This window comes from Peromyscus californicus, unplaced genomic scaffold (assembly GCF_007827085.1).
Source record: "Peromyscus californicus insignis strain IS unplaced genomic scaffold, ASM782708v3 Scaffold_5__1_contigs__length_169319896, whole genome shotgun sequence".
In the NCBI taxonomy this organism is placed as follows: domain Eukaryota; kingdom Metazoa; phylum Chordata; class Mammalia; order Rodentia; family Cricetidae; genus Peromyscus; species Peromyscus californicus.
Window position 1 is genome coordinate 111,501,702 of NW_026294573.1, and position 24,188 is coordinate 111,525,889.

General features: G+C 39.2%; 1 protein-coding gene across 2 annotated transcripts in view; it reads left to right on the forward strand.

Moving 5' to 3' along the window:
* Znf292 (zinc finger protein 292) overlaps positions 1-24,188 on the forward strand; it is a 92,667-nt gene that overhangs the window by 48,667 nt on the left and 19,812 nt on the right. Inside the window, exons 2-5 of one of the 2 annotated variants that reach the window (XM_052718782.1) lie at positions 6,313-6,467; positions 6,663-6,741; positions 6,844-6,979; positions 21,427-21,629. In XM_052718782.1, coding sequence (XP_052574742.1) covers positions 6,313-6,467; positions 6,663-6,741; positions 6,844-6,979; positions 21,427-21,629 — 573 coding nt within the window. Of the gene's footprint in view, positions 1-6,312; positions 6,468-6,662; positions 6,742-6,843; positions 6,980-14,816; positions 14,920-21,426; positions 21,630-24,188 lie in introns of those variants that run through there. The other variant, XM_052718783.1, reaches the window with a different exon arrangement.

Consider the following 24,188-nt stretch of genomic DNA (forward strand, 5'->3'; position numbering starts at 1 on the left):
ACAGATCTGTAGTCCCCGCCCCATCCCCACCCCCTTTTATTTTTGTCATTTATTATCTTGATTCTTTTTCAAGTTCTTTTGACTATCTTGGATATCAATTCTCAGATGTACTTAGTTGATTGTTCTTTAGCTTTTAGTTTAATGATGTCCCCATTTGTCTTTTGTTGGCCTTAATTACTGGGCAAATGGAGTCCTGCTCAGCAAGTCTTTCCCTGCACCCATGTCTTTTTTCTTGTAGCAGTTTCAGAGTTTCAGGTACTGCATTGAATGAAGTCTTTGATCCTTTTGGAGTTGACTCTTGTGCTGTTTGATAGATAGGGGTCTAATTTCATCTTTCTGTGTGTGGTCACCCAGTTTTCCCAGTAGCATTTGTTGGCAATGACTGTCTTCTCCAGTGCATATATTGGACGTCTTTCCTATAGTTTTATGCGCCCATATTTGCTTCTTCTGTTTTTGTGCCAGTGCTATGCAGTTTTTATTACTATTGCTCTGTAACATATCTGGAATTGCAATTTCTCTAGTACTGTATTTGCTTAGTATTTGGCCATCCTGGGTCTTTTGTTGTTACTTACGAATTTTAGGGATCCCCTAATTTCTGTGGAAAACATCATGGGATTTTGATTGGAATTGCAGTCAATCTGTAAATTGCTTTTGGTAGAATGGCCATTTTCACAATGTTTTATTATCTGAGCACGGACTGTCTCTCCATCTTTTATCTTCAATCTCTTGATTTAAAGTTTTAATTGTAGAGGTCTCTCACCTCCTTAATTAGATTTATTCTTCCCCCCACCCACCCCTTTGAGGCTGTTATAAATGGGAGCGTGCCCATGATATTTATTCTCTGTCTCTGTCTGTCTGTCTGTCTGTCTGTCTGTCTGTCTCTCTCTCTCTCTCTCTCTCTCTCTCTCTCTCTCTCTTTGAGACAGGATTTCTCTGTGTACCCCTGGCTGTCCTGGAACCTGCTTTGTATACCAGCCTCGCCTTGAACTCAGAGATTCACCTGCCTCTGCCTCCAAAGTGCTGGGATTAAAGTCATGCACCACCACTGTCCAGCTTGAATTTTTCTTTCTTTATGATGTTGTTGGCTGTGGATTTGTCATATATAGCCTCTATTTTTTTATATGTTGAAGATTTCCTCAAGTTCTTTCTCTCTTTTCTAGGACTTTTACTCACATTATGAAATTGCTTTCATAGTGCTATCTGTATAAGTGATGTTAGGATAGGGCAGCAAATGCACATTGGACATGACTAGCGGACAATGAGTGAATAAAGAGTTCACACTGCTCCCCTGATTTAGCTGCTAAGACAGCTCTGGGTTACTTCCTCCTCTTGCCTCTCCCCCTTCTTCTCTTCAGCCTGTACTAAGGCACCAGGGCACGCATGTTGCTCTCAGCCTTGGAGAACTCGTCTCACCTGTGCCTTCCTCCACCAGTGCATGAAGCTTGCACCAGAACATGACTGTGACCTGTTCTGAGATACATTAGAACAGTTCCTGAATGGTGGTGCAGTTAGCATTGAAGGTGACAGACATATTTAGTCTCTGAGGTGTAATGTCACAGACAGCTATTTTCACATTGTTGGGGATCCACTGCACTAGGTCACTACTGTTCATGTTTGGATGTTAAGCATCTGTTGCACTCTGGGGTTTTCATTATTGAAGGTATGTTGGGTTTTGTCAGAGGCCTTTTTTGCATCTTTTGAAATGCTCACATGATGATCACATGATGTTTGTCCATTTGTATGACTTTATTTTAATGATTTACATATGCTGAATCATCTCTATCTCTAGGATAAAGCCATCTTAATCAAGGTAGCTAAGTATACTGTTTATAGTTCTTTGTAGAAAATCTGATAGGATTCTGCTGTGAATTCATCTGGGCCTGGGTTTGTTTTAGTGAGAAGTCTTTTTTAAATATTGGTTTATTTTTATTCATATGTACATGGTTTCTGCTTATGTATATGTACATGTGTTTGGGTACCCATAGAGACCAGAAGAGGGCATTGGATCCACTAGAGCTGGAATTACAAGGAGCTGTGAGCTCAGATCCAAACATGGTCCTCTTTGGAGGAACAGCAAGTGTTCTTACCCATTGAGCCATTTCTCCAGCCCCAAGAAAGGCTTCTTGTTACTGTTTGATCTCCTTATTTGCTGTGGTCTGTTGACGTTGTTGAGCTCTTCTTGATTTTACTTTAGTGGTTTAGATGAATTTTTAGATTAATCCATTTCTTTGAGATTTTCTAAATTGAGTATAGGTCTTAAAACTATATTTGAAATACTCTGGATTTCCTTTGTGTTTCTTGTAATGTATCCCTGTTCATCTCTGATTCTGTTAATTTTGGTTCTGTCTGTCTGTCAGTCTGTCTTTTGGTTAATTAGTTCAGGGGTCTGCTGAATGTACTTATCTGCTCTTGCAGAGGTCCTGAATTCAATTCCCAGCAACCACATGGTGGCTCACCACCACTTGTAATGAGATCTGGTGCCCTCTTCTGGCCTGCAGGGATACATGCAGGCAGAATACTGTACACATAATAAATAAATAAATCTTTTTTTTTTTAAACTGACTAGCTTTTAGATTCATTGATTCTTTGTAATGCTTTCTTTGTGTTTATGGCATTAATTTATACTCTGACTTATTATTTCTTTCTATATACTGAATTTTGGTGTGGTTTGTTCTTGTTTTTTCAGATTCCTAAGTTACATCATTAAGTCATTTTTTGTATGCTTTCTGAGTTTTTTTAATGTAGGAGCTGATAGCTGCAAATTTCCCTTTCAGGACAGTGTTCCAGAGATTTTGTTTCGTTGTGTCTTCATTTTCCTTTAATTCTGGTAATTTTTTATTTGTTTTTTATTTCTTTGATCCATTTATCATTTAGTAATATGTTATTTAATCTCTGTGACTTTGTGTAGCTACTAGACATTCATTTGCTGTTGTTTTTACACTATTGCATTTTGTAGTCAGATAGGACATACAGAATTATTTCAGTTTTTCTGAACTTGTTAAGTTTTGTTTTGTGGCCGGGTGGTGGTGGCCCACGCCTTTAACCCCAGCACTCGGGAGGCAGAGCCAGGTGGATCTCTGTGAGTTCGAGGCCAGCCTGGTCTACAAAGTGAGTTCCAGGAAAGGCGCAAAGCTACACAGAGAAACCCTGTCTCGAAAAAAAAAAAATTGTTTTGTGTCCCAGGCTATGTTCTATTTTAGAAAAACTTCCATGGGCTCCAGAATGGAATATGTATTCTTTGGAGTTTGGGAGAAATACTCTATAGACCTGTTAGGTATATTTGATCAGTATGATGTAATTTAATTCTTTTAATTTTTGTCCAGATGACCTACTTACAGGAGAAAGTGGGGTATTGAAATCACCTCCTATACTGAATTGGAGTTAATCAGTGTCTTTAATTCCAGTAGTAATCATTTTATGACATTGGGTGTGTCAGAGTGTGATACATGTGTTTAGTGTTGGAATGTCTTCTCAGTTAATTGTCCATTGATTAGACTGAAATGCCCTTCCTTTTCTCTTCTGACTAGTTTTGGTTTGAAGCCTGTTTTGTCAGAATTAGGATAATGACAGCTGCTTTCTTCCTGGTTCCATTTGTTTGGGATATGTCTCTCTAGTCTCTCTCTCTCTCTCTCTCTCTCTCTCTCTCTCTCTCTCTCTCTCTCTCTCTCTCTCTCTCTTTGAGACAGGGTTTCTCTGTGTAACAGTCTTAGCTGTCCTGGAACTCGCTTTGTAGACCAGGCTGGCTTTGAACTCACAGAGCTCTGCCTGCCTCTGCCTCCCAAGTGCTGGGATTAAAGGTGTGCATGTGCCACAGCCGCCATGTCACCACCACTTCCCGACTCTATCCTTTCTCTTTAAGGTGGTGCTTATCTTTAAAGTTTTTTGTAAACAGCAGAAAGATTTTTTTTAATTTGTTTTGTTTGAGATAGTGTCTATGGAACGAACGCACTGTGTAGCACATTCTGGCCTCAGCTAATCCTCCTGCTCCTGCCTTTCCAGTGTTGGTTAAGATATTCTTATTCCATTCATGTTTTTTGATTGGGGAATTGAGACCATTAACATTTAAAGTTACTGTCAATAGGGGTGTGTGTGTGTGTGTGTGTGTGTGTGTGTGTGTGTGTGTGTACACGCGCGCATGTGCACACACACTGTTTATATTGTCATATTTTGTGGTTTAGTCGTTATAGCTTCGTTTTCTTTCTATACTCTATTGGCTGTGTTTATTCCTCTTTTTCGCATTAAGTATTGCTTCTCTGTAGGACAAGTTTGTTGGACATAAATTCTTTGTCCGTTTATATCATTAGAAAGTTTTTTGGTTTTGTTTATTTATTTTTCTTCTTCAACTATGGCATGACTCCTTCATTCCTTCAAAACCAGTACCACCTGGGAAACTGACGCATTACCAAGTTTGGCTGCCAGGAGAAAATACAGCATTGGCTGCCTCTGGACCACAGCTTCTGTGTACTGAACCTCAGGAAACCCTACCCAGAAGATTTGACCTCAGCGATGCTGGTCTCTTCTTAATCATGGCTAATTCTTCACTCCCGGCTGACCAGAACCACAGATTCATGATTGAAAATATTGAAGGACCCTGATGGTCTTTAAGGGACTTTCAGAATATCCCTCTGAAACTTTATGAGCCAAGCCTTGAATCAGATTCACTACTTTTTTTATTACTGCCTTTTAATTCTCACAATAGCTTATTAAGCTCTGAACACTTGATGGCTTTTCTAACCCACAGTTCCAGAGTACTTCCATGGTCCTCCCCAAAACATGGTCAGGTCTGTCACAAGCAATGTTCCACAAACCTGGTATCAATTTTTGTCTTAGTTAGGTTTTCTATTGCTGTGATAAAATGCCGTGACCAAAAGCAATATACTCCATCACCTAGGGTACTCAAGGCAGGAACTCACACAGTGCTCCTGGAGGAGTGCTGCTTACTGGCTTACTCCTCATGGCTGCTCAGCCTGCTTTCTTATACTCAGGACCACCTGCCCAGGGCTGGTACTGTCCACAATTGACTGGGCCCTCCCACATCAATCATCAATCAAGAAGATGCCCCAGAGGTTTGTCCATAGGCAAATCTGATGCAGGCAATTTCCCAGTTTTGGTTTCCTGTGTCAGATTGACAACAAACAAAACCAGGACAAGGTCCATCTTTATTTCAGCTCCCACTAGCCTTAGTCATTTTACTGAGTTCACTTTTCAAATACTAAATTCTCTTCATTCCATTCAGTGTGTATGCTGTGTTTCTTGGCCATCATACAACTGGCTGATAACCTCTTTAGGTTCATTGAGCTATGTAAGTCTTCTTTAAATACCTTGACGTCTCTGATAAAGGTATAGTTTGTGACGGTTCATTTACATTCTGTGTCCTGGACTTCATCCAGATAGTTCTCACTGGAGAACATGACTACAAAATAGTGGGCTTGGGGGTCAGACTGTTGGCCTTTTTTGTTCTTGTTTTTGTGATGTGACTTTGGCATGTTGATTTATTTTATTGGTTGTTTCTGATGTGATGTTCTAGCTTGCCTTAGGCGGGGCTGCTTCAGGATCTGAGTGTTGGGAGCTACTTTAGGAGGTGGCTTTGTAGGACATGGTTCTGGGGAGTGGGTAGGATTCACCAAGGAAAGCCAGTATAGGAGTTTCTGGACAGGAGCTTGGCCTGGGAGTTTATGTGGCATGGTGGACTTGGTTCTGTATTGCCCAATTTTAAACCAGCTGTGATGAAATGGTGCTGCGGCTGCTGCTGCTTAGTGAGTCACTATCCATTTTTTATCTCTTTGAAACAAGACTAAATCTTTAATATTTAATACAAACCATTTTTTGTTTTTGTTTTTTTTTGGTTTTTCGAGACAGGGTTTCTCTGTAGTTTTGGTGCCTGTCCTGGATCTCTGTAGACCAGGCTGCCTTCGAACTCATAGAGATCTACCTGGCTCTGCCTCCCGAGTGCTGGGATTAAAGGCATGCGCCACTCACTACTGCCCGGCTCAAACCGCTTTTTAAAAGAGTTTATTTATTTATTTTGGTTTTATGAGACAGAGTTTCTCTGTATTAACAGCTCTGGCTGTCTTAGAACTTGCTTTGTAGACTAGGCTGGTCTCGAACTCCTAGAGATGTACCTGCCTCCCATGTGTTGGGATTAAAGACGTGTGAGACCACTACCTGGCACAAACTGCTTTTTTTGTTGTTCTTCAAAATTGTTGGAAACATGTTTGTCCAAAATGGTTGGAAAAGAAAAAAAAAGTTGAATTAGTCAATGTGTAATTTTTATTTACATTTGAATATGTTTTATTATTCCTTCTAAAACAGACACTCCTTGAATATGCAGAGAAATGGAAAACCTCAGAAGACCCCTTACCTTTACTGGAGGTATACACAGTGGCCATCCAGAGTTATGTTAAAGCTCGACCATACCTTACCTCTGAATGTGAAAGTGTTGCCTTGGTTCTGGAACGCTTGGCATTGTAAGTAGCACTGTGAAAAATTAATCAAAGACCATAATTAATTTTTTCTTAAACTTTGTTTTCTCAGGCTTTATGATTATTTAATTTAAAGTAGATTTTATTTAAAATAGTTCATGAAGACTGTACTGATACAAGAATTATTAGTTTTGTTTTACTTTTATTTTCAATAATCATTTGTATTCTTTTCTTTTTTAGAAGCTGTGTTGAACTTTTATTATGTCTACCTGTTGAGTTATCAGATAAACAGTGGGAACAGTTTCAGACATTGGTGCAGGTAAGCTTAATGACCTATTAAATATGGATGTAGTTTAATGAGTTGTGCTGATTTTGTTAAACTTGAAAGCATCTAAATGATGTGTCTATTTAATATTTATAGGTAGCTCATGAGACGCTGATGGAGAGCGGCAGCTGTGAGCTACATTTCTTAGCTACTCTAGCTCAGGAGACTGGGGTGTGGAAAAACGCGGTACTGTCCACTATTCTTTCCCAGGAACCATTGGATAAGGATAAAGGTAAATTTTCTAGAGAGAGAGAAAGAAAAACAAATGAATCATTAGCCTAGGAAAAACAAATATAACTCATCTCAAGATGTATCAAAGGAGACTCATTTAATTAAATTTTTTGTGAAGGCCTTTCAACTTTATTTGGGGGAAGATGTATTTATAGGAATTCAGAATAACCAAAACTGCAGTTTTTTTCCTCAACATCTTTTTATCAGAAGAGATCTTTTTATAGTACCTAGCAGGTAGCAATGTAATTTGTGTGTAATGATAAACTCATTTGACAGATGAAGAAGCAGAAATAAGGTAGTACCTGATTTTTCTCCAAATAAGAGTAAACTGTCACTGCTGGAACTCTGAGGTCTTCTGTTTCTAAGATTAATTCTGTCATATTTTGCAAGTCTTATTGTGTTTATTGTTTTATCAGGCAGTAGAGATCCCAATTAAACTCAAACTATCAGCTATCCCAGTAATGCCTGAAGTAAGATAGCTAAGTCATAAATATTAGACAACATTTAAAACTATACCACAAAGAAAGCAGCACGACTGTCTCCTAGATATTTTTTCTTTAAATTACTTAAAAATTATTTTGGCATGCAAAGGGATGATCTCTGTGTGAGGTCACCCTGGCCTAAACAGAGTTTCAGGCTACCCGGAGCTGCACAGTGAGACCTTGTCTCCAAAAAAAAAAAAACAAAACAAAAAAGATTATTTCTGAAAGTTAGTATAGATTTCACTCTAAACCCTAAGATAGTGAATAGATAGTTAACTGGAGTAATTAGAAATTAGCATGGCTAGTAGAAAAGGGCATATAGTTATCACTATCTTCCTCTTTCATTATTGCTGCTTTTCTTCTTATCTGTTGCCAAAGTCTAGGTAATTTTGCTCTGTGACAGTAGGTTATAAGGTCATGTGTAGCTAGAGTTTTCCTGCCTGGCCCACAGTCAGGACAAATCTCTCTCACCCGCCAGTCCCAAGCCGCTCAAATCCGATCAAGTAAACACAGACACTTATATTGGTTACAAACTGTATGGCCGTGACAGGCTTCTTGCTAACTGTTCTTACAGCTTAAATTAATCCATTTCTATAAATCTATACCTTGCCACGTGGCTTGTGGCTTACCGGTACTTTACATCTTCCTTGTCCTGATAGCGGCTGGCAGTGTCTCCCTCACCCAGCTTCCTGTTCTCTCAATTCTCCTCTCTGTTAGTCCCGCCTATACTTCCTGCCTGGCCACTGCCAATCAGTGATTTATTCATTGACCAATCAGCAACACATTTGACATACAGACCATACCACAGCACTTCCCCTTTTCTTTTCTTAAAAAGGAAGGTTTTAACCTTTACACATCTCCAAAGTCAGCTTGGTATATTTGGGAATTTGGGCGTAGCTTCTCTTACTACTTCCTGCTGGAGGGGGGCGCTGTATCTTCTGGGGAAACAAAGAAAATTTTAGGATCATGGAGTAGTCCGTGAGGCTGTATCATCTGAGCCAGTTGTCTTGAAACGGTTCTGGATGTTGGATCATCTGGGCCATGGTGTCATCGGAGACCTTTCAGGGGGTCTTGGCTGGTCAAACCTGATGTATCTTACTCTGGAACAAATCCATAGTCTCTTGCTTTTTGTGGAAACAAAAGAGACTCTTTTCCAAAGCAACATATCCTTACATCCAAATTTTGAAGTCAAAGTATCTTTAAAATATACATACTGGTTTAACTCAGCTTTCTTTACAATCAAATATCTCTCTGTAGTTAAGAATCCCAAAGACAACACAATCCAGACTCTCTGTGTAATAGTCATCTCTACGTGGCTTATTTTTTATATTAATTTTACTGTCTCTTTAAAGACTTTATTTTTTAAAACCATGTATTTGTTTTTATACTGTATATATCATCTTTTTTTGTCTCTTTCAAGCCTACGTATATTTTATACATATTTTAAACTATTACATCTGAATCTGTCTTATTGTGAATCTGTTGCTTTAAGCTGCAGCAGCTGTGGCTGCTGGCTCCGCCCACCTCAGCTTCCCAACATGGCGGCGGTATGCTTACCGCCAGCTCTGGGAGCTTTTGTGGGGCTCTATGCTTTTATCCATGCAGCGTGTAGCCCAGAAACCTCTTTTTTTGTTTTGTACAAGGCTAAATACACCAAGCAGCTTAATGTGCCACTTGCAGAGGCCTCATTCCCGCCATACCGCAGGTCGAGCGCGCACACCAGGAACCCGCCAGTAGCTCAAACCGGCAGCTGCCGCTCATTTGAGAGAGACAATTAAGAAGCTGTTTTTAGCTCCGTTTTAGAATCTTTTTTTTCAGGTTTTAGGTGGAAACTCTTGCCCCACGTTGGGCGCCATTTGTAGCTAGAGTTTTCCTGCCTGGCCCACAGTCAGGACAAATCTCTCTCACCTGCCAGTCCCAAGCCGCTCAAACCCGATCAAGTAAACACAGACACTTATATTGGTTACAAACTGTATGGCTGTGACAGGCTTCTTGCTAACTGTTCTTACAGCTTAAATTAATCCATTTCTATTAATCTATACCTTGCCACGTGGCTTGTGGCTTACCGGTACTTTACATCTTCCTTGTCCTGATGGCGGCTGGCAGTGTCTCCCTCACCCAGCTTCCTGTTCTCTCAATTCTCCTCTCTGTTAGTCCCGCCTATACTTCCTGCCTGGCCACTGCCAATCAGTGATTTATTCATTGACCAATCAGCAACACATTTGACATACAGACCATACCACAGCACTTCCCCTTTTCTTTTCTTAAAAAGGAAGGTTTTAACCTTTACACATCTCCAAAGTCAGCTTGGTATATTTGGGAATTTGGGCGTAGCTTCTCTTACTACTTCCTGCTGGAGGGGGGCGCTGTATCTTCTGGGGAAACAAAGAAAATTTTAGGATCATGGAGTAGTCCGTGAGGCTGTATCATCTGAGCCAGTTGTCTTGAAACGGTTCTGGATGTTGGATCATCTGGGCCATGGTGTCATCGGAGACCTTTCAGGGGGTCTTGGCTGGTCAAACCTGATGTATCTTACTCTGGAACAAATCCATAGTCTCTTGCTTTTTGTGGAAACAAAAGAGACTCTTTTCCAAAGCAACATATCCTTACATCCAAATTTTGAAGTCAAAGTATCTTTAAAATATACATACTGGTTTAACTCAGCTTTCTTTACAATCAAATATCTCTCTGTAGTTAAGAATCCCAAAGACAACACAATCCAGACTCTCTGTGTAATAGTCATCTCTACGTGGCTTATTTTTTATATTAATTTTACTGTCTCTTTAAAGACTTTATTTTTTAAAACCATGTATTTGTTTTTATACTGTATATATCATCTTTTTTTGTCTCTTTCAAGCCTACGTATATTTTATACATATTTTAAACTATTACATCTGAATCTGTCTTATTGTGAATCTGTTGCTTTAAGCTGCAGCAGCTGTGGCTGCTGGCTCCGCCCACCTCAGCTTCCCAACATGGCGGCGGTATGCTTACCGCCAGCTCTGGGAGCTTTTGTGGGGCTCTATGCTTTTATCCATGCAGCGTGTAGCCCAGAAACCTCTTTTTTTGTTTTGTACAAGGCTAAATACACCAAGCAGCTTAATGTGCCACTTGCAGAGGCCTCATTCCCGCCATACCGCAGGTCGAGCGCGCACACCAGGAACCCGCCAGTAGCTCAAACCGGCAGCTGCCGCTCATTTGAGAGAGACAATTAAGAAGCTGTTTTTAGCTCCGTTTTAGAATCTTTTTTTTCAGGTTTTAGGTGGAAACTCTTGCCCCACGTTGGGCGCCATTTGTAGCTAGAGTTTTCCTGCCTGGCCCACAGTCAGGACAAATCTCTCTCACCTGCCAGTCCCAAGCCGCTCAAACCCGATCAAGTAAACACAGACACTTATATTGGTTACAAACTGTATGGCTGTGACAGGCTTCTTGCTAACTGTTCTTACAGCTTAAATTAATCCATTTCTATTAATCTATACCTTGCCACGTGGCTTGTGGCTTACCGGTACTTTACATCTTCCTTGTCCTGATGGCGGCTGGCAGTGTCTCCCTCACCCAGCTTCCTGTTCTCTCAATTCTCCTCTCTGTTAGTCCCGCCTATATTTCCTGCCTGGCCACTGCCAATCAGTGATTTATTCATTGACCAATCAGCAACACATTTGACATACAGACCATACCACAGCAGTCATGAGATGGGGATTTAAGCCAGTGTTAGTGAACGTTCCTTGTACTCTCCATCTATTCATCTCTAAATATTCCTTCAGACAAGAGGTTCCTTCCTTTCTTCTCTTCTGCCTTCTCCACCATGCTTTACCCTTCTTCTAAGGACATCCAGGTTTATGTAGTATTAAGGCCATAGAGAAATGGAGAGTAGATATGTCTTAGTTAGGGTTTCTGTTGCTCTGAAGAGACCCCATGACCACAGCAACTCTTATAATTGAAAACATAATTGGGGCTGGCTTACAGTTTCAGAGGTTTAGACCATCTGTCATCATGGTGTTAAACACAGTGGTGTATAGGCAGACATGGTGCTGGAGAAGGAATTGAGAGTTCTGCATCTTGATTTGCAGGCAACAGGAAGTGACTCTGTGCCACACTGGGTGTAGCTTGAGCATAGGAGACCTCAAAGCCCACCCCCACAGTGACACACTTTCTCCAACAAGGCCTTACCTACTCCAACAAAAGTGCACCTCCTAATAGTGCTACTCCTTATGGGAGCCATTTTCTTTCAAACCAGCACAAGATCGTATTTATTTTACTTGTGGTGGTGATGGTGGCATGTTAGATAGGATCTCACTGTATAGTTGAGAATAGCCTGACACGTCAGACTTGCCAATGCTGGGATTATAGTCAAAAGTCACCCTTCCTGGCTGAACATTATTTAAAACAACAACAATAATTTTGGAGTAGCAAATCTTAATTATTTGAATTTGACATACTAGATTGCTGTCTAATAGGTTGATACCAACATGCTTTATTTCTAATATCAAATTACACTTTTAATCTTAGTTTTAGAAATATTAGATATACATGTTAATAGTAATATCAAATTATTTTAAGTATAGCTCATAACAGCATTCAAGTGTGTTTCTATGTGTCCTTTTAACTTTTAAAATGGTCCTCTGATAAAGGCAGGATTTATTGTCCCTTGTTCGTTTTACAGATGAGTAAAAGGAGGCTTAAAAAGATTGGTCATCTTTCTGTATCACATTTCTAGTGATATGAGACAGAGCTAAGAATTAAAGTTCAGTCCTGAACTTCCTCTAGTATTATGTCCTATTACAAGTGGCCTAATAAAAGTAAAATTATAGCCAACCTAAATAAAGGATTAGCCTCTCTTTCTATTTTCAGTTTCTCAGTAGCATTTTGCCAAACTCACACATTTTGTTAAATCTGAGAAAAAGGAGTCTCCACCTTCTCAGAGGGTTACTGCAGTTTTAAAGACAGTGTGCTCGAGTTCCTCACTGCGTGTTTTTGACACGGTAGCTGTTAGCAAATGGCTCCGCCTGTCATTCTCTTTGCTGCTTTAGTTCTTAATCATAACCTCGTGTAGCCACTGGAGTAATGTGGACTATGCAGCCAGGAGGGATTTCTACCGGGGTGGATTGCAGGTGACCACATTTAATACAACATAGGAAGCAAACAGATGTTGTCTTGAGAGACTCTGCAGCCGTAATCCTCAGTGTTTAGTTAGCCCTGTATTGTTTTGAAAGCAGCTTTAGTGAATAACCATGCAAACCACAAGCATATATTTATTTTCTCCTTTGAAAAAGTTGAAGGAATTAAATTTTGGTATCCCTGTGCTAGTTTACTTAAAATTTCAAATGTAGTGAAACAGGGATGGATGACTTTTAGGTCTAAGAGTCGCTGTCTGGTCTTCTCATTTAGCCTGAGATAGCCTTTGGAGAGTGCATACAGGAGAGTAAGCACACAGTGGCCAGGCCTCTAAGGGCTGTCCTTGTTAGTTTATAGTAAGGCCCTTGACATTTTGATGGAGTATTTGAACAGTGGCACTCCACTTAACCCTGAGTTTAGTTCATTACCGAATCTGCTAAATTCAAGCTAAACTATAACAACAGCAAACCATAGACAGGGCTCAGAAACTGCAGATATGGCTTCCCTTTGGGGTTTTAGCCTCCTAGAATGCAGAACTAGTAAATCAGTATAAGGCAAGTAGTGGTTTCAGTGTGTAAGCCGTGCTAGACTCAAACTTGTGATGATCCTTCTGCCGTAAATTCCCAGTGAAGGTAAGAGCCACCACCTGGCTTCAGGTGAATAGGTAGACTTTCTTATCATACTGCTTGTGCCTTTCTTTAGTTATAACTGAATAGGAAAGCTACTTAATGCTTATTTATTTGTCTTCCTATTTTAATGCCCCTCTGAAACATCACTGAAAAATGAAATCACTCCAAACGTCAAGAATGGTATCTATAATTCAGTCTACTCTTAGCCTATTAAGAGAATCTTGATTGTGAGAATTACATTTGAGACGTTTTTGTCTTTTAGATAGGGCACTGTTTCTAAAGCTGGTCTTAAACTAAGTGGAGGATGACCTCCAACTTGTGGTCCCCCACCCCCCATCCTGCATCACACCTCCTAAATGCTGAGGTTATAGTTAGGTACCACCATATCCTGATTATGTAGTGCTGGGAATCAAGCCAGGACCTTGCGCATGCTAGGTACTCTACCATTTGAGCTTCATCTACAGTCTGCAATTGAGGGTTAGGGTATGTGTGTGTGTGTGTGTGTGTGTGTGTGTGTGTGTGTGTGTGTGTGTGTGTGTGTGTGTGTGTGTATGTGTGTGTGCGCGCGCGCATATGTTTTCACAAGTCACATACATTGTATAGGTCTCAGTGGACATGTGACAGTACCAATAGAAGCAAGAGAATAGTGTTGGATGTCATACTTTAGGAGCAGGAGAATCTAATTTTTTGAGACAGGTTCTCTTACTGGAACTTGTAGGTCATTATTCAGATAGACTGATTGATGGCCAGTGAGTTGCATGAATCCTGTCTCCTCTCCAGCCCTGTGACTACAAGCCCACACTACCATGCCCAGCTTTTTATGAAAGTGCTAAGGATCCAACTCAGGTTCTTCATGCTTGAACAGCAAGTATTTTGCATCTCCCTAGCCCCCACAACTGAGATTTTTAAAGTCCACTATCATAGCCATGCTTAGTTGGTGTCACATGAACATCTGCTGTCATGATTCTTTTTCTTTAGATATATGTTTTTTGTTTTTTTGAATTGTGCTGTCAACATTTAGTCTGTATCCCAAATATGATATGGTGAGCTTTAGGTCACCCCATTCATTATAATAATTTGTACTTAATATAGTGACAATTATGTTTTTGGTTAGCCATTTCTCACAAGTCATTGAAATCACTATAGTCACACAAGGTTAGTTTTCTTTTTAAATTTTATTTTAAATTATATGTATATATATGTGTGCATATGGGTAGGTACACACGGGTGGGTGCCCCAGGAGGTCAGGAGTTTCAAATCCCCTGGAACTAGAGTTATAGACAGTTGTGCGCCACCCAGTGTGGGTGCTGGAAACTGAACTCAGGTACTCTGCAAGAACAGCAAGTACTCAAACTGCAGTCATTTCTTCAGCCCCACTCATTGTTGCTCTTGGGTTGTTATGTCCCCAGTCTCCCGTCTTATACTCTATTTTTTAGTACATAAATGATGTTTTAAATATTAATTTTTATTTTTATTTTTGTTTATTTGCGTGTCTACCTGTGGAGGCCAGAAGAGGCCTATTGGATCCCCTGGAGCTGGAGTTAGAGCTGTTTATGAGCCTGATGTGGGAGCTGGGATACAAACCTGGGTCCTCTGGAAGAGCAGCAAGTGCTCTTAACTGCTGAGCCATTTCTTCAGACCCACATCAATGACTTTTTAAAGCTAACTTGACTACTACATTCATTCTGTCTTCCCAACTTATCAAGATTACTTGGGTACTGTATTTATTATTCAAGGTGTTTTTCTTTCTCAGTTTCTATCATTAGCAGATCTACTAGCATACAGCTGTACAGTCAGGGTCCCTAATTTTAACAATAAAAAGACCACTTAAAGCCAACCACATTAGTATATGTCTCTAATTCTAGTAGTTTAGAGGCAGAAAGATCTTAAATTTGAAAACAGCATGGGCTACATAATGAATTGAAGACTGGTCTGAGCCATGCTCTGGGATCCTGCCTCAAACAGTCCAAAGGCTAGTTGGTAAGTACCTGCTTAGTATGCACAAGGCTCTGCGTATGATCCTCCACTACTGGGGATGAGGTGGGGAAGAAATTGAGGCTCTTGTGTATTCTTAGCTTCTTATCTGCCTTCAGTCATTTTATCCATATTATTTAATTGTTGCTTTATCAAATATACCTATTTCTTTTTATATCTGGTCCACAGTTCTCTACTTTTCTCTTTAAGTATTTGGTGAAAGACCATAGCCATTGTTCAGAGTTATCTTAAGCAAGAATGTTCAGTATTGAAGTAAGTTTGACTTCATTTATTATTTTTTGTATTATCTTATTTCTCTGAAATATGCTGACCTCCAGCTTGCTGCAATCCTTTGCCTCCTGGGTGCTGAGATTACACTTGTGACCCTCAATGCCCAGCCTCATTTACTGTCTTTATACCTTTAGAGATGATTAATGAAGCAGTAATGTTTTATGTTAGTAGGGTACATTGCCCGGAATTAATAAACCAATGTAACTATGTATTAATGAAGTCCAGTGCTTCATTCAGAGTTCCATAGCCTTTACTTAACAGCTTTTGTTTGTCTCAGGAACCAACCCAGGATAATACACTACATTAGTCATCTTTAGGTTCCTCTTGGTATGATAGCTTTTCAGACCTTACCTTGATGATCTTGACACTTTTGATGAATACTGATGCGGATATTTTGTGCAGTGTTCCTTACTTGAAACTTGATATTCGTATGATCACATTGGGGTTCAGGCCTTGGGGGAAAGGACCACAGAGGGAATGCCATTGTTCTCACATCATGTCAGCATGATTTCACCGTTGTTGATGTGAACCTTGACAGCCTGCCGACCTGAATAGTGTGTCAGTTTCCATTCTCTGAGGTGGATCTTCTTCCCATGTTGTGATCTTTGGGGTTTTTTGTTGTTGTTGTTATTGTTGGTTTTTTTGTTTGTTTTGTAATGAGGCTTGGTTTTAGAAGTTGTTTGGTGAGAGACAGTTCCTTTTTTAAATTTATTTATTTTGTATACAGTATTCTGCCTGCATGCATGCCTGCAGGCCAGAAAAGGGCACCAGATCTCATTATGGATGGCTGTGAGCCACCATGTGGTTGCTGGGAATTGAACTCAACCTCTGGAAGAGAAGCCAGTGCCCTTAACCGCTGAGCCATAAGGATATTTTTATGTACATCCCATACTTAAGAGGTAGGAAATTATCCTCAACCTCCTGGAGAGAGCAGAATCCATATATCCCTGTTCAAAATTCTGCACATATTTATGTTTTCTCCATTTACATACTTGCTCTTTTATTTAATATTAGTGTGAACTCATGGACATTTTTAAAAATACTTTGATCAGAGCCTAATACTGCTGTTATTGTATAGCTCAAATTACTCTAGCTTTTGGCTAGGACTTGTTCATTTTTCCTAATTGCATTGATAAAACCCTATCACCAATGGGTTTTCTTGTTTTCTCTTATTACAAGATGTTCCAGACTTCTCCTGCGTATTTCCTTGTCTCCTGGGTCACTGGATGTGTTTATTGCTATTGTGGTATCACTTTCTCTAGGTACCCTAAGTGGACTCTGTGTGTATGTGCTTGCATGTGTATGTGTTTATACATATATACTTAAATCTAATATCTGTATAGTAAGTAAATGGATCTATTTTGTTCTTAGTTAATAGTGATATGTCCAGTGCTAATGCATTACTACACTCTTAGTTATTCTTTCTCCATCTCTTAGTGTATGCTCTTTACACATTTGTCATATAGTTAGACTCCCAAACTTTTTTTTTTAAATTTTGTTTTTGTTTTTGTTTTTCGAGACAGGGTTTCTCTGTGAAACAGTCCCGGCTGTCCTAGAACTCACAGAGATCCACCTGCCTCTGCCTCCTGAGTGCTGGGATTAATGGCGTGCGCCCCCACCGCCCCTCAATAAACTTTTTTTTGATAGTAGAGCTCCAGCTGCAGCCTCATGTTAGGTAGATAAGCTGTAGCTAAGTTCCGTCATTAGAGTCTTCACATTCTACCGTCTATCTTGGACTATTATTCTGCTTCTCAGTTTTTAGAATCGAAATACCTTAACACTCAGTCTTTTTGATGTAAAGTTATTTTGATGTAAAGTTTTGACAAAAACTGTTACATGTCCATCCATAGTAGTTTTACTGTCCTAAACAGTATCTATACATCACCTGTTCATCTTTCTCCCCCAAACCTGACAACTACTGTTCCATTTGTGTCTGTAGTTAGGCCTTTTTCATGCCATATAATGACAGCCTTCCATTTGGTTTCTTTGACATAACTATACATTTAACATTTCTGTCTTGTGTGACTTCTTAGTTAATCCTTTCATTATTGGTTCATATATCATTGTACAGATGTACCATGATTTATTTTCTTACTGACCACCATCATTTTTAGTGGTTTGTACAAAGCTACTGTAAATGGTTATATGTAGGTTTCTGTGTAGTTACAAGTTTCCACATGAGTTGGGAAAATGCTTAAGAGTTGATTAATGCATCTTGTTGCAAAACTATGTTGAGCTTTCTAAGAGACTGCCAAACTGTCTTCTGAAATCTTTTTATGGAATTTTGTATTTTTGTCGGGATTGGGTGATAATTTTTGTTACTCTAGATCCTTCACCAGCACTTGGCTACTTTCGGTGTTGTAGCCATCTGATAGGCTTTGTGGAGATAGCACATTATTTTAGTTTGCATTTCTGCAGTGGTAGATGATACCCAGTATCTTTTCAGAGGTGCACATTTGCCATCTGTACATCTTTGATACAGAACCTGTTCAGATCATTGCCTATAGTTTTTGAACTATATTGTTTTCTTTTGGAATTTAACTGTTGTGGAGTACAAATCCTTCATCGTACCATGTGTTTTATGGGTGAGTTCTTTTACTGTTTCGTAGCCTTCCCCCTAAAGTCACTGATAGAGCAGGTCTCCTCTTTAATAGGGCCAGATTTTCAATATTCCCTTTTTTTTTTTTTTTTTTTTTTTTTTTTGGTTTTTCGAGACAGGGTTTCTCTGTGTAGCTTTGCGCCTTTCCTGGAACTCACTTGGTAGCCCAGGCTGGCCTCGAACTCACAGCGATCCGCCTGGCTCTGCCTCCCGAGTGCTGGGATTAAAGGCGTGCGCCACCACCCTTTTAAAATCACCAAATTGAACATCATATGGATTTTTCTTTTGTATTTTTCTCTAGATGTCATAGTTTCCCATTTTACATAAGTGTTTTTTTATCTGTTTTGAGATAATTTACTTGAAAAGTATAACCCATTTGGGTTGAAAGAATTCTGGTTTGGTTCTCAGTAGTCACTTATGTTTCTGAAAGTCACAAGGCATTCTTAGACTCGTATCCGGGAAGTCATCTCTTCTCTGCTGTTTTGCAAATATACCACTGGCTTCATTTTGAACATTACAGTGTTTATCAGTTTCAAATTATTCTGGTTTTTTTTCTTCTTTTAAATCAGAGTCTTAATGTACAATTCATGAGATGATTTCTCCTTTTATCATAACTAATACCTAATTTTAAGCAATAGGTCCTACCCTAGAAACCACCTCCCTCGGCTTTAATGCTTTAACATTTTGATGAGTTACAGGCTGGTTTGGGATTTTAATTTTACTAACATTTTCCATGTTAGTACTTCTTCAGACTTGTTTTTCTTTTGTGTGTATCATTTGAAATATCAAATGAAACTTAGTCACCCTGAGTTCTTCAGCACTTCTCCCTGCTTTTCTCTTGAAATAGTTGAGTCGCCTTCTTGTCAGCTTGTCATCCTTTGATTGAGTCTTGGCCCAGTAATCACCTTTCTTCCTTCTTCAAAGAGAATTGTTAAAGCCTAAAGCTTGCCCAAATACTACCTGCACCTCTTAGCCCATGAGTAGTACCTGTGCCTCAGTGAGGTGATGAATAGAACCACCTTGAGAAGGAAAGGGTTATTTCATCTCACAGCTTGTAGCCCTTCATCCTGGGAAGTCACGCCAGGAACCAGAGGCAGGAGCTGATGCAGAGGCCTTAATGGCTCCCTCCTCCTGACTTGCTTAGCCTGTTTCTTACATACCCAGCACCACAACCCCCAGGGAAGTCCACTGTGAGCTGGGACCTCCTGCATCAATCAAGAAAATGTAACAGGGACAGTCTGGTGAAGGCATCACCAGTTTTCCTTTTTCAAAATGACTCTAGCTTGATTCAAGGTGACATAAAACTAGACAGCACTTTCTGCTATAAACCTGAGTACAATTATCTCTGAGGCGATGGCTCCCTCCTCCTGATTTGCTTAGCCTGTTTCTTACATACCCAGCACCACAACCCCCAGGGAAGTCCACTGTGAGCTGGGACCTCCTGCATCAATCAAGAAAATGTAACAGGGACAGTCTGGTGAAGGCATCACCAGTTTTCCTTTTTCAAAATGACTCTAGCTTGATTCAAGGTGACATAAAACTAGACAGCACTTTCTGCTATAAACCTGAGTACAATTATCTCTGAGGCGTGCTTTTGGTTCTTCTGAGGTACTATACATAAGTGGCATAGATGAATTATAGGATGGTTTTGTTATAAGTTTTGACAGACTGCTGTGCTGTTAACTCCAGAGGTGATGTGATTCTACAGTCTTGATAACAATACGTTGCTCCTGGTTTCTCCGTATTGTCACCCCCACTTTCCTTTCATTAGACTGTTCTAATGTCATGAAGTGGCACATTGCCATTTGGCTTCCATTTGTCTGATAGTTTGTGATGTTCTATGTGCGCTTTAGCTGTTTGTATATCATCTTTGGAGAAAGATCTACTTACTGCATAGCCATCTAAAATGTGAATTTGAATTATAAGTGTTCTTAATATTCTGTGCTTCTTAGAAGCCCAGTATGGTGGCTCATGCTTTAATCCCAGCACTCAGGAGGCAGAGGCAGGTGAATCTCTGTGAGTTTGTGGCCAGCCTGGTCTAAAAGTGAGTTCCAGGACAGCCAGTGCTACACAGAGAAACCTTGTCTTGAAAAAACAAACCAACAACAACAACAAAAAAAAAATACAAAAAACTGTACGTGTTAAAACATGAATTCTCCTTCACAGATAACATTGACTTTGTGTTGTCGAGAACCCAAAGAGCACAGGATTGAACAGAATAGGAATATATTGTACATAGTGTCTTAGCCATATACTGAAATAGATAAAATCACAAATGCATTGAAGGGATTTGTCCTTAGGCAGACTTTTCCATTTCTTACTATTTTTTGTGCATATTTTGATTTATTTTAAAACATGTGTTAAAAAGACAAACTTCTCCTTTGTAAAAGAGTAAATACATCATCAACGTTGAACCAAGTATTAGTTGAATTTCTTATTCTACTATTGTCCGAGTACCCTTTATTATTACCCCGATAATTGTGTGGTGCTCTGTGTTGTTTAAGAATAAGTTAATTGGAAATAATAATTTATTGTAATTTTAAAAGACTTTGATGCAGAAATATTTGTGTAATCAAGTTTATTCAAGCTGGGTGTGGTGGTTCACACCTTTAATCTAGAGACAGAGGCAGGAGGATCTGTTTGAGTTCAAGGCCAGCCTGGTTTACATAGTAAGTTCCAAACCTGCCAGGTCTATATAGTGAGATCCTGTCTCCCAGTACCTCACTTCCCCTTCCCCTGAACCCTGCAAAAACAACAACAACAAAAAAAACCGGTTTCTTCAACCCCTTCTAAATGGTGCTCTAAGAATAAAAACATTTGCTGTACCTCTAAAAGTTGGCAAGCCTGAGGTGGTGGTGGTGGTGGTAGTGGTGGTGGTGCCCCACCCCACACCTTTTATCCTAGCACTTGAGAGTCGCTGGCAGGCTTGTCTCTGTGAATTTGAGGCCAGCCTGGTCTGTAGAACTAGTTCCCAGACAGCAAAGGTACACAAAGAAACCCTGCGTCAAAAAACAAAACAAAAAGTTGGCAAGCCTTAAATGGCATCACATGTCTGTAACCTTAACATATGAGAGACAGAGACAGGCAGGTCACAAGTTTAAAGCCAGCCTGGGCTACAGAGAGAGTTCAGGATAGCCTTGATATATATCAAGACCCTATTTCAGGGAGTTGGGTGGGCAGTATGAGCTCCTCTTAGTCATAAAAAGTCAAGTATGGTGTGATATCCTTACTGACAGTAGTAGAAAATTGCCAAAAGGGAAGCGTTTTAGTTTCTGTGAGTTTTTTAATTGCTTCTAAATATTTGTATTGCAGATGAATTACCAAATGTTAATAATTTATTGTGTCTTGTTTTTTTAAGTGAATGAATTTTTAGCTTTTGAGGGTCCCATCTTGTTGGATATGAGAATTAAACATCTAATCAAAACAAATCAGTTAAGTCAAGCGACTGCTCTAGCAAAGCTGTGTTCTGAGCATCCAGAGATTGGTACAAAAGGGAGTTTTAAGCAAACTTACCTTGTCTGTCTTTGCACATCATCACCAAATGAAAAGCTAATCGAAGAGGTGAGTATATTTTTTGTTAGTAATTATTAAGTGGATAAATTATTTTTTAACTAGATTTAGATTAGAATGTTTTGGACTTCTTGCTTGTAAATAATGGAGCAGTTATGTCTGTCTTACAATATGGTATGCTCCTGGGTAAGGGCAATTGAATCTCAGCTGCTTTCATAATCGTATGTGATAGATCAGACCTTCTGATTTAAATAATGTGGATAGTTTGTGCTGACTAAATTAAAGGAAATATGATAGTGTCTTAATAGTGTCATGGCAAGTTTTTAGTAGTATTTATGCCGTAACTTCATTTTTATTTGACATTAGGATAACTAAGAATATTTTTAGCTGACTAATTTAACAAGAAAAGCAATCCTAGGTAGAAGTTATATAAATTATCTCTGTAGATGTAGACTATATGTAAATAAACATGCAATGTTATATAACAAAATATAACCACTCAAAAACTAAATGTTTTAGTGTAAATGCGTATTTTTTTTGTAAAATTCTGTTTTAACTTCATTTGGTATGAAGTGCAGAATTTGCACAAAAACCAGGAAGTATAATTATTACTAAAAGGGAATTCTGCATTTTTGTTTACTTGATTTTATAATTAAAAGTTGAGATAGCATTTTGTGTTTAAAGAATTTAGATAAAGAGTAATAGTGTATTGAACTGTAAGTGTTTATTACTGTAGTACTCTATGATCACTGTTTTCAAGTGTCTTACATCTCTCCTGTATAAGAGCAGTAAAAAGAAAAGAAAGGAATTGTTGAGGTCAGGCCTGCCAAAATTCTGGCATAGATGGGGCAGATTATCTTCAGGCTCCTCCCCTTACTGAGGAGTTATTAGCAGTGTATAGTTGCAGAAAGGGGGATGGGGGTGGGGGGGCAGCGCCGATCAAATTCCCACGCACCAGAGAATGGCCTCACACTCCTATACACGTGGGCAGCATTCACTGGACTCGGATTTGTTTGTTTTTAAGATTGAGGAAATTGGAGAAGGGAGATGAGGGTCATCATGATCATATTTCATTGTATACTGATAGAAAATTCTCAAGACTTAAGGAACTTTTTATGGACTTATATGTTAAAGGGCTTAATATGTTAAAGGAAATGCTGAAATACAAGATGGAGAACACAATTATCAAACATATCCTATGTACAGTCCCTAGAAGACAGAAAAGCCTGTAATTAGAGTTCAGAACATGGTTACTTTAGAGGTGAATGCCTGTGTGAGGGTAGAGATTGTCTGATGTCTGTGTGCTTTTTCTTGTGAATGAAAATTAAGAAGATAGATGATGAATAAGCTTCTTGGATATGGTGAAAATATTAGAAAAATTAGGAAGAGTGTTTCCAGCCAGTTTCTAAGCTGGATGAAGTAAAACATAGGCTCCCAGTCTTGGACATTATTCTATTAGTTTAGACATTGTCTAATCTATAACTATTTCTCTTTACTGTTTTTCTTTTTATTTTCCCAGACAATTTGCATTTTTCAATTGCCATATATGAGAGCAAATTTAAAACTGAAGCTTTCTTATTAGTTGAAAATGACAACTGACAAATATAAAAATTTCGTATAATAGCCTTTGAAATGTGGGTGGCATTAAATGTACCCTGTGCTATACAGTGGGTAGGAGGGGTGGACAGCAAACGAGGTGTGTGGTCCTTGCACTAAAGAGGCTTGCTAATGGAGAGCTGTCTAAGGATGCAGTTATTCGATTACCTTTGAAGGTGAATACTGAGTTTGTTTCTAGATCTTTAAATAACCAGATCTTGAAATCCTCATCCTATTCTTTTTTGGTGTAATTATCTAGAGTTAAAAAGCAGCAGCCTCTTCTGGGATATACTCCAGAAAGATCCCTGGGGATCTTAGGGACCTCTGATGTTGAGCAGTGATACTATTCTCCTTTTCATTTATTAAGCAGGTAGAATTAACGGTTTTGATTTTTTTTTTCTTGTTCTTAAGCATGGTTCATTAAAGGTCTCTGTGTCCTCCACCCAAGGAAAAATGTCAATCATAGTGATTAAGTTTCAGGGTCTCTGTATATAGAGATATCCTTGTTAGACACTGTTTTCTGAGAAATAGATTGCTTTTGTAATATTTATATTAGAAACATACTTGAAGTTTCAAATATTTGTTGTCCATATGAGGAAAAATGTTTTAAAATTGATTAGTCAACCAGGCCCATTATTTCTGCTACAAGGAAAAAATAATCAAGTCACGTGCACCTTGAAACTTTACAAGAGATACTACCCCCACTTAGGGATTGTGTTCACAAATATATTCTATTCTCCACTTCACACATACACTTTTTGTTCATTTTCTTTTCTTTTGCTTGGCATAAGATTTTAATTTTAAAAGCATGCTCCTTAGAGACTATGGGGATAGAATTAAGAGTCAGATGTGACCTGGATTGACAGTCCTGAGGAAATTCTTGCCCGTGTGCGTCAGTGAGGCATGAGATTAACTGTTTCCCAATAGTAATAACACTGTTCCTGGTGGGTGTCAGACTTAGTGGGGCTATAAGGAAGGGATGCTCATCTGACTTCTCCTGAACTAATGAGCCTT